At 37.1% G+C, this 13,192-nt stretch overlaps 1 protein-coding gene across 1 annotated transcript in view; it reads right to left on the bottom strand.

Moving 5' to 3' along the window:
• The window catches only part of USP32 (ubiquitin specific peptidase 32), a gene marked incomplete at its 5' end in the record, with an annotated part of 74,414 nt that overhangs the window by 8,303 nt on the left and 52,919 nt on the right, over positions 1-13,192 (bottom strand). Inside the window, 12 exons of the mRNA XM_084273333.1 lie at positions 357-468; positions 1,219-1,370; positions 2,002-2,176; positions 2,689-2,862; positions 3,413-3,518; positions 3,788-3,926; positions 4,512-4,586; positions 5,590-5,671; positions 6,372-6,526; positions 8,777-8,894; positions 11,758-11,898; positions 12,652-12,827. Coding sequence (XP_084129459.1) covers positions 357-468; positions 1,219-1,370; positions 2,002-2,176; positions 2,689-2,862; positions 3,413-3,518; positions 3,788-3,926; positions 4,512-4,586; positions 5,590-5,671; positions 6,372-6,526; positions 8,777-8,894; positions 11,758-11,898; positions 12,652-12,827 — 1,605 coding nt within the window. The remainder of the gene's footprint in view (positions 1-356; positions 469-1,218; positions 1,371-2,001; positions 2,177-2,688; positions 2,863-3,412; positions 3,519-3,787; positions 3,927-4,511; positions 4,587-5,589; positions 5,672-6,371; positions 6,527-8,776; positions 8,895-11,757; positions 11,899-12,651; positions 12,828-13,192) is intronic.

Raw genomic sequence — 13,192 nt, 5'->3', positions numbered from 1 at the left:
AACTTCAAACAATAAAGCCAAAACTGAACACCATCCTTTCAATATTTCACATGTCCTGCCCTTCGAGCAAATACACAAGCAATAAAATATTTTGCTTGTTTCTTGTGTCTTTAATTAAAATAACTATAGTGATTTTCAGACTACTAAGCTAGGCATGATGCTAGAAAGGACCACAGACCACCAGCACATACACAGACTCCTCATAGCTTCTGTGTGGATAAGGACTCTAACTTATTGGCCTTTTCATTAATCTTCATTGTCTCTTTCTTGCTAAGTTGTAAGGTTTTCTCCTGAATTTCTCCAGTACCCTAAGTACTATGTGTTTTAAACAAGAAAATAGGTATGTTTTCTTTTACCTGTCTGCACAGGGCTTGATGCTGACGTAGGGGATCCTGGAATTGGTATTTCAAATGCACACAGAAACCCACTCACTGATAACCGGACTTTCTGGTTGTCTTGAGGGAAGTTCTTCAGGAAAAAAGGAAAAGTTCATCAGGCATGTACATATTTCTATCTGTGACTCTGAACACATTTGAAACATGTTTCTTCTTTTGAAAACAGTGTATTTATCAGCTCATCCCTCCCCTCCCCTCCCATCTGCTTTCTTACACCTTTCCAGAAGGAAAAAGGAAGCCAACAAGCACACCCCTTTGCACATCTCTGAAGCAGGACCAGAAGGAGTCATTACTGGTTCTCTAACTAGACTAAGCACCTAGCTTCAACAAGTTTTAATCCTATTCAATGACAGAAGAAAAAAAACAACTATGTATGTATACACACACAGAGCACAGCACTCAGCCAATCATTACTTACGTCTCCAGTATCTTGACAGTGTTTAAACTCACAGCACTCTAACTTGACATTTATTATATCAAGATGATTTTATGCTTTTTATTCTAAAAATATCATTAGTAATCATCTCAACTAAACTTCTGCAAGTTTCTATAACCACTCAACTTTGTTTACAAGTGGTTTACTTTGGTTCAATTTAAGTCTATTTAAAGCAAGACAAACTATGGTTTGAGAACAAAATTAAAGCTCATACAGAGATAGAAATTAAGCTGACTTTGTAGTCACACTTTTAGTTAAAATTATTTCACAGTTCTTGTAAGCAAAGCTTAATGTCACAAACAGTGAAGCAGTATGCCAATGCACACAAATAAACAACAATACCAAAGATGTTTTGCAGCTAGGATGGATTTTTTCCCCCCTTCTTACCTTTATATTGGAGCTATGCACTTCTGCAAGCAGAATCTGTTCTGGTTTTAGCCCACACAGTTCACTTAACTGTTTTTTCAAACCTGTGTATTTTTCATCCATGTTCAATCTGAGGCCATATCGAACAGGAGTAGTACCATCTAATTTAATTACTTTAAAGAGGAAAAGAAACACTCAGGTCAGCAAAGCAGGAGAGTTTTAATAATACATTAGAGCTACTTCATTACTAGAAAATATTTTTCTCCCACTTTAAGATTTTTTTTTCTTTTCTTATCAGCCTGTTTTCAAGGTCTGCAGCTAAACATCAGGAAACCCCTTGCTGCAAAGGCAGTAGAAAATAGTTTCAAAATTTGTTTTGCCTTTTTACCATCTTTCCTTTTGCTTCTTTGCCAGCAATACATGGTATCCATAGTATAGTTCATGACTTATAATTTTTCTTTGTACAGTCCTCCTTTTTCACTCTGGGCGGATTTAGAACAATTTCCACAACACAAAATATTCACTGAAGAGAGAGAAAATGCTCAAAAGAATTTCAATCTTCTATGCTTCTGTAGTAAGCCCTTTAGTCAAGACCAAAACCAGGCCATCTGTGCTCCATTTTCCAAGGCTTTGCTTTACTTTAACTGTATTCCAATGAAAATTCTTGTTCTGTATTAAAATGGTTATACTATTTTTAAGAGTAACCACTAACAAACCATATTTGGATGTTTTAGAGCTGTTCTACATAAGACAGTTTTATTTTAGCAATGAGGAGTTTATATGGGGTTAAACACTACGACTCACCTGTAATTTCTAGGTGCATGTAGCTATCCATTGGCAAAGGCAAGGATAAAAAATTAAAAGGGTCAAACCTAACACTTATATGTCCACAAGTTTTACATTTTACTTGTGACTTCAGCTGCCCATGAAATAAATCTACAACAATGGATCTGTTTCTTCTCAGATGGTTTTCCCAGGCCTAAAATGAAGTACAAAAAGATAATACAAAGTTAGGAACTGAACACTATTTGCTTAAATGACAGGAAGGAGGATACACTTGAAGACTTCCAGAGTTTCATTGGCCTATGGAAGTCAGTTGACTTCCTATTTATTAGAAACTGGTAAACAGCTTCTATGGAAGTATTTAGCTTCACCATGAGTTAAGAAAAGTTATTTCAATTAACACAGTAATTTAGGTAAGATATCATTTAAAGTACTCCTGAAAGGATCATCAGGTATCTTTAAAAATTTCGATACTCCATAATTCTGAGGAGTTAAAATAATTGTGAAGTATGTTCTTTATACTGTTATTATAATATTTAAAGCTCATGTTCAGTTCAAAGGTGAACTTGACTCCTTAAATCACATATCTAACGAGCTTCAAAAGATAGTACATTCCTGAAAGAGTATTGCCCCAGTCTCATCAACAACTTACCAAACAACCCACCCAGCAAACAAACCAGCCTCAAATCCAAAATCTTTAACCCATACCTCTGCTGCTACTTCCCAGTCTGGCCGACCATCACTGTCTTTCAATTCAACATATGGCTTATCATGAACTCTGTTCAAATCCTCATGAAGACCATCCAAAAGAAAAGCCAGAAGCTCCTGTGAGTCTTGCTGTTGGAAGCCATTAAATCTTGGAGCGTATTTTGCTATTGTCCACTATAATAAAAGCCAAAATGTTACTTATCATAAGGTAACAGAAGTTGTAGCAAGAATTCAGGCAAATTACAGGCAAATGCTTAATATTTTCCCCTACAAGGGCTGTAAAGAACACATCTTATACTACAAAGTGATTCATACCAGGTAACTCCTTCAACCTTACAGCCACCGAGCCATGATTATATTCCACAGAGAGCTGCTCCAGTGCTGAGCACCAGAACTGATGCACCCTTGCCTCCTCCAGATGTGCCTCTTGTCCCTACACAGCCCATTCCTGAACACCTCTATATGCCTTCCAGGCAAGAGTGCAAATTCTGTGACCTATTTGGAGGAACACCCATGATAACTGACTGCCCATTATGTGGGCATCAGCTTCACAGCCAACTCTTAACATCAAATATATGTCCAAGTTTCCTTCTCTTTCTTCAGGGGAAATACTGATTTGAGTCCCAGAACCATTACAATACAGCTGACATCAGGAAAAAGTGTGTGAGAACATTTCTGCTAACCAAAGAAATGACTGCTTTCTACCTTTACACAACAGACGTACCCGCAGCTTTAACGGTGCTATGTTCTTCTGAGTTCCACTCCACAACTCCTGAACCAAATCCCCATAGCACTTGGCCATGTGTCCTTTCATTCCTATTGGATTTGTCCTAGAAATCAAAGTAATTAATACCACACTCAATGTTACACAAAGTTCAAGCACGAGGATAAATAAGGAATTGCAAAGGCTTCTCACTGAAGTGTTTTAACTCCCTCAGCAGCATGAGAAGCTATATTTTTATGTACCTAGTCTAGGAACTGCTGTATAGCTGACTGAATTTATAAGGATTTATTCATACTGTTGACTTTTGAAAGCTTAGAACATTTTAAAGGAATGCTATAGCACCTAAAATGCCAATGATCTCAAATGGAAAATTACCTGTTGAGCTCATAAAGGTGCCTTCCTGAGATGAAATACCGTGTTAGGGGCTGGGTGTTACTGACACACTGGATACTGGAGTTCATGAAACATGTGTTACCCAGATTGCTTAAACCAGTAGCACCCTTTTCAGTAGGAACTGAGAGAAAGAAAACACAATTATACCAGATGTGAAAAATTCAGAATGGTGTATCAGTGATCTAGTATGATGTTTTCACTTTAACCAATTCTATTTAACCTGTTCCAAGTTGTAAGAATGCAGTTACCATAGATGGAACACAGAGACACCCTTCAAACTATCTGCTCGCTCTACTTAAGCTAACAGAAATTTTCTGGGATCCCCCACAGCTACCAGTACAAGCCATACAAACTATTTTCAGGTAAATAATTAAGGTACTGAAATTCCTCACTTAATTAATTAAAATCTTAATTATTCCTTACCTTTAAAAATAATATACATCCAAGATAATAAACCAAAAATCCACAATTTGCTATGTACCATTTGCTACTGCTACATCTGAACATCTACAAATGTATTGATGTATTCAACCCACCCATGTTTCCAGCTTCTAGTTACTAAAACAGAAAGAACAAGGAAAGCAGCCCAGGCATAAAAGACCTCTTCCAATGTTAAGAGCACTTCTATTAAAAAGAATTGTTTCAACATAACATAGCCTCTTGGATTTTTCTTCTCATCATTCAGTCACTATGCTGAAACACTTACCTTTATGTCTGTCTATTTTACTGCTGTTTGCTATAAAAGACATCTCTTCTGGCCAGCTCATGTCTTTGTTTCGAACTGGAGAGAGATATGTTACAAGGATATATAAAAATCGTTTGTTATGTACTTCAGAGAGCTTACACAGCTGAAGAGGTTTAATTAAGATGTTCTAATATTTAACAGAGATAAGAAATTGGTTATTTTTAGTTATTTTTACTGGTTTTCATTTCAATGTTTCCAATCATAATTGGAAACCATTCTAATACTGTCACCATTCCAACCACGTCAGTAACACCTTTAGGAAGCAGCTTTAAGATTTTGTTTCCTGTTGGTTAACAAATTCTATGTTATGTGTTCTAATACTTAATAAGCATCCCCCAGATTTGAATAAATCTGTTCACTTCATGAGCAGTCAACTAATATTTGTTGTTGTTACAAACTCAGCAAAGATTTGAGTGTGTTTCATTAGGAGGACACATGTCGTATGTTTCAAGGTAAAGTGAGACAGAAAAATGCAAGCTTTAGGAGCTGAGCCAAGTGGCAGAAAGGATTAATCCACCCAGCACACCAGTCTGAGTTGCAATATAAAATGTGCACAGACACAATCTGGGTGCAAGCCCCAGATTTCTATATAGCCTCTGTGATGCAGGGTCAATAGTTGAGTGGGTTAAGTATGTATGTGTCTGTTTCTCCTAATAAAAAATTAGGCAAAAAAGTCATACTAGTTGAAAACTCAGTGAACCATGCCCCCCAATACCTATGACAATGGCTTAATGAATTTGAGACTGATAGCTTTTGTTCAGTCTCTGGTACTTCGTCGTTACTGCAGGGGTAGTGGATTACTTGAAGCTTTGCTATTTCTTTTGATACAAACATATATGGAAACAGAAATCCAGTTACACATGCTCTTCCTGCTCAAAACATTTTCAAAAATAAGATATTTGGGCAGAAGGCCTATATATTTGTAGTTTGGACAATTACAGAAATGGATACTACACAGAATTTATGAACCATGCACACACACACTGGCATACAGCTATTTGTTTTTAGTGGGTGAAAAAACTGTAAGTCCTTTTGATACCTTCTATTACTAAATGCTGCTCATCTTGGATTTTAAGATATTCCAGTCTGTGATCTTCATCATCCAGCAAAGTAAGATAGTTCTGCAGAGGAAAAAATACTTCATATAGTTATTATTTCTAGATTTGAAATTACCTGAGAATATTTTGATCTCAAAGAAATGAAATTAAAACAGTATTAACAATTTCTTCACAAAAATGAGAGCACTGTATTCCTACCTATAGTAATTAAGTACAGTAGTTCACTCATCTCCAGAAGCATCTGGTTCTATGCTTTAATTTTATGAGGTATTTCTTAGAACAAGAGAATTGCATGCACTTAACGATTTGGTGGAATATACTCTGCTTGTTCATTGTGATTTGTTCACATATGCATTTGAAAAAGATCCTGGATGGCTGCTGGCTTCTGTGCCAACAGAATGTATGTCAGTGAAATAGTATGTTTTTATTTCCATTTAAAACAGTGTCTATAAAACTTCTCATCATGCCCTTTAGTATGTTAACCAACTGCCGATTTTTTACATATAGCACAGGATAATTATTGTTTATCAGGCTACTAGGAAAACAGAATGTAAGTCTCCTAGGTCAGTAACACCGAAATCTCCATTTCACTGTTTGGAGTGCTCAAAAATAAGGAGGAAGAATCTTCCAACCTGGGCAGTTACACTGCAAAGGAAGCTTACATCCACCTTTTTTCTCCCCTGTGCATTTAATAGCTTCTTAGAAAAGACTAAGATATACAATCTCCAATAGCTGAATAAACCCAAAAAAAGACCATCATTACCTCACTATTGTACAACCAGAGGCGCATATCTTCTTCTTTGATACGGAGCCTCTGGGAGAGATATTCATGTATCTCCTTAATTGTCTGCATCCGACTAAAGCAGCCGGTGTAAGCCAACACTCTCTTCAAAGGAGCATTCGGTGAAGGAACATTCCCTGGATTCACAATCATAAGAAGGAGGAAAAAGATAATGCATATACCCACAGGCCAACTGAAATCACAGCGGTAACAACTTACATTCTACATAGGCTATAGGTACTTTCTGGGAAAAAGAAGTACATATTCTTCTTCTACTTTTGTTTATGGATAAAATATTGAGTTAGATTGAAAGCTAGTTGTTACTAACCCTTTGGGACAACAAACTTGCTTTCCCAAAGCAGATAAATTTACCTCCCTTCTTACCCAAATCTATTAGAAAAATTGCTCCCCTAAGAACCTCACAGGAAATACACAATTTGAAGTGAGTTTTCAAGGGCTGGACTATTCTTTCAGTATCACAGGCTATTACACCAGTAATTTTCAAAATAAAGGACTTGGGAATTTCAGGAGAATTTTCTTGTTAAGGGAAAAGTAAACAAGTAAAAAATAAGGTAAAAAACCAATCAGTCTGACTATTCTCATGAACAGCATGACTCTGCTTCGCTTCAGATGAATGCTGATCTGCAAAGATGAAACTAGCCTGGCAGTTTCATAATAAAAGCATTCTTCATCACTGCATTCCTCAAAACATATTCTGTGAAGGTGCCTGGGGTTTTCACCAGAATTCCTCAACAATCTCATGTTTGCAACACTAATTAATTCCATCAGTCGAGATTGTTGCTCTTTTCTGCAATACAAGCTCATCTTTAAAGAAAATGTCTGCACAAGAGAGCAGACCAACTTCACATGCTTTAATTTTTGAGCTTATTCAGTTTAAACTTAGGAAGTTCCCCCTCCTGACAGGTCTGTAACATCCACGAAACCCAACTGGGCAACTACACTACAAGAGAAGTGACATTGTTCTACTTTAATTGTCAAAAGATTAAAATAAAATAAATACTACCATATGAAAAGATGCAATATTACATGCAATTTGTAAAACTACACTGTAATCATCTTACAAGTCAGCAAAGCATGAATTTTGCTTGAGTATACCAAGCCAAGTACTCATTTATTATTTTTTTTAAAGAAAATGAAAAGCATTTTCTGAGATTAGGGATCTGAGGATTAGTTGTAAGATTACAGCAAGAAAGCATATTCGAAAACTCAAAAAGATTAATAACTGATTGGACAAATAAATTAGTGCAGAGCAAAATAATTCCAAATCAAGATCAAATGTGGCACATCAAAGATTCTTTTTACTTGAATTTGGGCATTTTAGGATGTCCAAACAAAGCAGTTTCCGTTTTATTACATTAGGTAGGAGAAATGAATTTGGGTAGCAGGCAGTTTCTGAGGCGGAACTTGATCAAGCAGGCAGCCACTATCTCCACGTTACATTTGAGACTCTACCAAAGCAGTGCAACACCGAGCATCTGCAGGAGGTTTTTAAACACAGGCTAAGGCTAGGAAGGCTAAAGGATTTAATTTTCAGTAGTCAGGTGAGCCCATTGCTGGACATACGTTACTGTGGCTGCCCACGTACATCTGTGAGCATCCAAACACAAATGTATGTGACCATCAGGTACTCACTTCTTCTAACCTACTGTGCAAGGGAGTACACAATGCTGCATACAAACTGGTGACTGCAAACAAAACCCTGCAACACCTCTCAGCTGAAATGTGAAGCTGCAATATTATTCTCATAGTGAATTTACACTTTTGGTGAGCATCAGCACCACAGTCACAGCACACATCTTTTAGTTGGTGTTTTCATTTTCTACTGAATTGTCTTTCTGAACTGCATCACGTAACAGTCTTCACATTCCACTAATCCAACCCCTTTCAAAAAGCATTAAATAATTTTGGGCATTAAAGCCTAGCTGCCCAAGTAGCTCAGATCCAGCTGAATTTCTTTTACTATCCTATACACCCACCCCAGCACACAGATACACGTATTCTGCAGCTACAAAGTTAACTGCCAACAGGATTAAACGGCTCTGCCCCTCTTCACTGTTCAGCTCCTGCAGCACGTTTCTCACATTGGACTCACCAATCCATTTGCAGTAACTATGTGACTTAACTGACTTCACTGAAAACGCTCCCTCACGCCTCTTCCTTTCCAGAGAAGATAGGAGGAAAGCTTGTAAATCTTTACCAAACCCTGATTGTGCCTTACAGTTGATTAGCCGGTGGACAAGCAGAGTGGCAGCAAGCTTCTACAGCTGCGGGTCTCGCTCGCTTAGAAACTGCACACGGGTATTCTTGCTGCATTCTTAAGTTACCTCTAGGTAAATGCTGAGGAAACATTCTCAGGCTCATCATACCCATATTCACCCAGATGTTTGACTGCTGTGTTCGAGTGGCAGGCTGCTGTCTCAGGAAGAGCAGATAGCGAGGAAATAACTCTAGTTCAGGCACATTTGTTTTGCTGTTTTTGATCACCTAGTGAAGACGTTTAAAACACATTTTAGAGACTGCTGTTCCAAACCTGCAGGAAATCCCAATAGGAACAGGAAGTAATGATTAAAGCAGATGGTTAAAAAAATAAACTGTTTTACCAGGAGACAAAAAAATCCTCTGAACTTCTTATGGGGTCTTAGGGAAATACACACAGGAATAACAATTTACTGATTTCTAAGCACTTTTTGAAGCTTGTTAGTTGCAGCTTGTTAAAAGCAAACACCTTATTTAGTGGAGCATAGCTTCCTGCACAACACTGTGGAAAGAACAGTTTTATAATTCCTGAAATATATGTGAAATTACAATGAACCTCATTAATTCTACTCAGCGCATACTTCAATAGAAAAGTTTCACAGCTGTTGGAAAAAGGTCACACATGCTGAATAAGACATTTATCCTCCACTTTCCGAACTACCGGATTGAATTAAAACCTTCCTATTTTAAGAACAGACTGAAACTCACTTTTGATATGTTGAAATTGCCCCAGAACACACAGTTTTTTCAGTCACCATTCGTTCTACAAACATTTTGCTCTCTAGATTTGCCCAAATGTAGACATACAGGAACAGCAAACACACTTGCTGTTTTTATGCCCATGAGAACCAGAATAAAACACTCAGCTTAAGTTGTGAGAAGCAATATAACACCCTCAAGTGCCACGGTATTAACCTTCTGTTACAACAAAAACGATGATGGCATTTTCTGGAATGAAACCACATATTCCTTCCTACTGCGGGGTGAGAGACCGGGACTGTAAGTGTTGGTACACATGGTTGCAAGTAACCAAACGGCCTTCAATAATTCAAGTGTCCAGACACCTAAGTGTCACAATATTCCTTAACTATGGACTGAAACCTGAAGTTTACACATACATTATTTCCAATTTTTTGCTCACAGGATGCCCAAACTAAAATTCTCTCATTCTGAATAGAAATCTCTTTTCTACCGACCCTAGCACAGAGTTTGTGCTGGGTATAAAGAGATGTGGCCTTTTCTGGATCATGAAAGGTGTTTGTTTCCATGGAGAACGTGTGGGAGCAGGGTAACAGAAGTCAGTGGTTTTTCACTGTAAAATAATTGCCAGAACAACAGCTAACAGATCAAATCGTCCAAAATCACACAGCTAATTCTCCTTCATTTGTGACACTGATCACCTAATCTCTATTGCTACCATTAAAAAAATAAACCCTTACTTCCTCTTTTCAAGTGTAGCTCCTCTAAGAGACTGACACCAAATAAACCAACCGATATACGGACAAGTACTCAACAGAAATTACAGGAAGTTTCCACTGCCTCTAAAAGAACAGAGCAAATTGCTTCATTTTTTTCTTGCCTCTAAAATCAGCCTAGTTTATAAATTCAGTATTCATAATTCAAGGCATGCCAGCTTTAGCTCCAAATGATTATGACCTGCTAATCGTTTTGTGATATTACACGCAGAGAAACAGAGAGATAGCTCAATAAATTGTGAGCAAATTATATGATTTAACAATGACTATTACTATATAATTACGACTTCTTTTCAGAAATATTGATGCTATTTTAACTGCAACCAAAAAAAATCTCATTGGGATAACAGAGAGTAAATATTATATTCCCTTTGTAAACTCCACTGAAGATATACAACGTTCCCATTTGAAAATTATATTCTGCAATATTCTGTACTGTGCCCCAAATTGTTTTTTAATTAAAGGTATTACAGCTTAAACACAGAAAGTACTAGTGTCAGTTACAGAAAGCGAATTCCAGTTCTACAAGGTTTCTTCTTTTAACAAAACTTTTATGCAAACAAGTACCAGTACAACCTTACCTTTGATAGGCTTTTTCTAATGAGTTAATTTCATTGCAAAGTTTCAAGTGACTACAGGCAAACAGATAATCGGTGATATGAAAATACAGTGTTACCAATTTACAAATAGATATTTTGTTACACAATGGAACCAGGCTAATTGTGAAAATGTTTCATAATTTGATGGTGATTCATTGGCTTTTCTGCTCACTGTCAAATGTAAGAAAGGAAAAACCACACTGTACATGAATTACTTGCAGACAAGTGAGTACTCCAAAAATTTGGAGGTATGCTACTGATTTTGTGCTGAAGAATGAGAATGATCATCGCTTGCCTCACTGGTAAGATTTTTACTTACTCATTAGAAAAAACAAAGGCAATTATCATAATACTAGAAGCTTATCACAAATGCTTTCCAGACAAAAAGCCTTTGACTAGGTTGCCTTTGACAATTTAACCAGCCTGTGCAGTACTCAAAGCTGGTATGTCCATACACAAGTTCTTTTTAGGAATACCTTCTCCTGCTGCTGCTTTTTAGATCTTCCCCAAATCTTGCATGCTGTGTTTTCTCTAACACTGAACTTGAAGGACTCAAATTTTTACCTTCCCCCACTTCACAAAATCCTTGGAAAGCAGAAATGCATTTTCAAAGCTGCAGGTTTCCCAGTTCTAATTTTATTGGTTTTGCAGACCAGTTGAAAATTTATCTCAGGTATTAAAGATGAGTGATCTCATGCCAAGCCTTTTAAACTGATATCAAGTTTACCTTTGTCTGCTTTAGCAATCATGATCCGTTGAGTGGCACTTCTGCCCTGTTCCAACATCCCCTGGGCTTTGTGCTCCAAACCTCCTGGCAAATATCCCACAACTTTCTATTTGTGCCCATTTCTGAGACTGTTTTTTCCCAGCTTTTCATTTAGACTACCCATTTTGGATCAAGTGGGAGATGACCACAAAAGACTACCCTGTGCAACTGACAGAAGCTTGGACACATTACGTTATTTATATTATCTCAGTGGTCATGGCAAACAATCAGTGTCTGTAATCACAACTTACCGGCCTGGGCAAGGACAGATTTGCTCCATACCAATGGTAAAGTGCTCTCCAAACTGGTTCTGGTACCATTATATAGTCCTTTCCTTCAATCAGCTGCGGAGATCGCTTTAATCTTCCACCCTCCATTGTTAAAGATGCAGCCTTTAAACAAAAAGGGATCTTGTCAGATCTCAAGTGGAAAAAACCAGTACACAGCTACTGTGATTTTAGTTTGTGAACACAGAATACTTCAATTATTAAAAAACTTTCAAGTAGCAATCAGCCACTGCATTTCATACTGAAAATGGTATTTAAATGTAACGCTAATTAAGGCTCAAGTTTCACTACTTACTATTTCTCTAACAGGCTGCCCAATATAAAATTTGTATTACATTTCTCCCTTGTGTCACTCAGTATGACAACTTCAGATACTGCATCGAGAAATCCCATCTATACTCATCATCTTGATGATCTGGGGTTTACATTTTGTTTGCATGAATACTGGAAAAGCTGTCAGCCTTGTTTTACTACTTAACTATTTTCTGCAATAGAAAAACTCTTGTCTTTAGATTAAAGCCACTGAAGAAAAGTGCTTAATTATTAAAATATTTTACAGATAATGCTCAAAGTTGTGTTTTCAGAAATGTCTTTTTCATTACTAAATTTTGTGAAGCTGTTCAAGAATATTTTGAACGTTTCTCTTCTCACAAAACACTCAACAGTAGCCTCAGAAATAGAGCACAATTTGCTCCCCTTGAGTAAGAAACCCAAACTTCCTTCTATGACAAAGCAGTGTTAACTTAAAATTAAGTTACTAGCTGAAAAAAAAAAAAAATAAACAGCACATAAAAAGCTGTGACAAAAGTATGCTAAAAAGATACTTCTCCTATGTTCACACAACTCAGATGCACTTACCTTCACTGGTTCTTGCGTTACCAGGGGTTGGTTATCAATAGCTCCTGGTTTCTGAGGATTGAGTTGTAGCAAAGTATTCCCATTGGTTCCAAGGAAACATTGGTTATTATTGTCTGAAGTATTATGCTGCCTAGCAAAACATACATCCGTCCCTGGTGTGCCAGGGTAAAGGGTATCTGTAACAAAATACAAGCAATTAAACCAAACCTCTCTATTTCAGTTCATGAGTCCATAACACAAACAAATCCATTAAACTGTTGTATCCCTCTTGAAGAAGTTTGCTGTCCTACATATGTTCAGGAAGACATGCATCTCTTCCAAAGTGCACAGTGACCTGTATACCAGTATTCTAATGCTTGTCTCCCTGCCCTTCCTCCATTCCCCAACCCCCAAAGTGAGCACAGTAAATTCTCTTTTTAAATTGAAGTGACAATTTCAAGACACAGATTTTAAAATACCAGCTGCAACATTTAGCTGTCTTGCAAGGAAAAAAAAAAAAACACATCCCTCAAATCCTTACCAGAACTGACAGAAAATCATC

The sequence above is a fragment of the Gallinula chloropus genome (assembly GCF_964237585.1).
Source record: "Gallinula chloropus genome assembly, chromosome: 19".
NCBI lineage: Eukaryota > Metazoa > Chordata > Aves > Gruiformes > Rallidae > Gallinula > Gallinula chloropus.
Note: the sequence above shows the minus strand (reverse complement) of the source record. Positions and strands in the feature narration are given on the sequence as shown.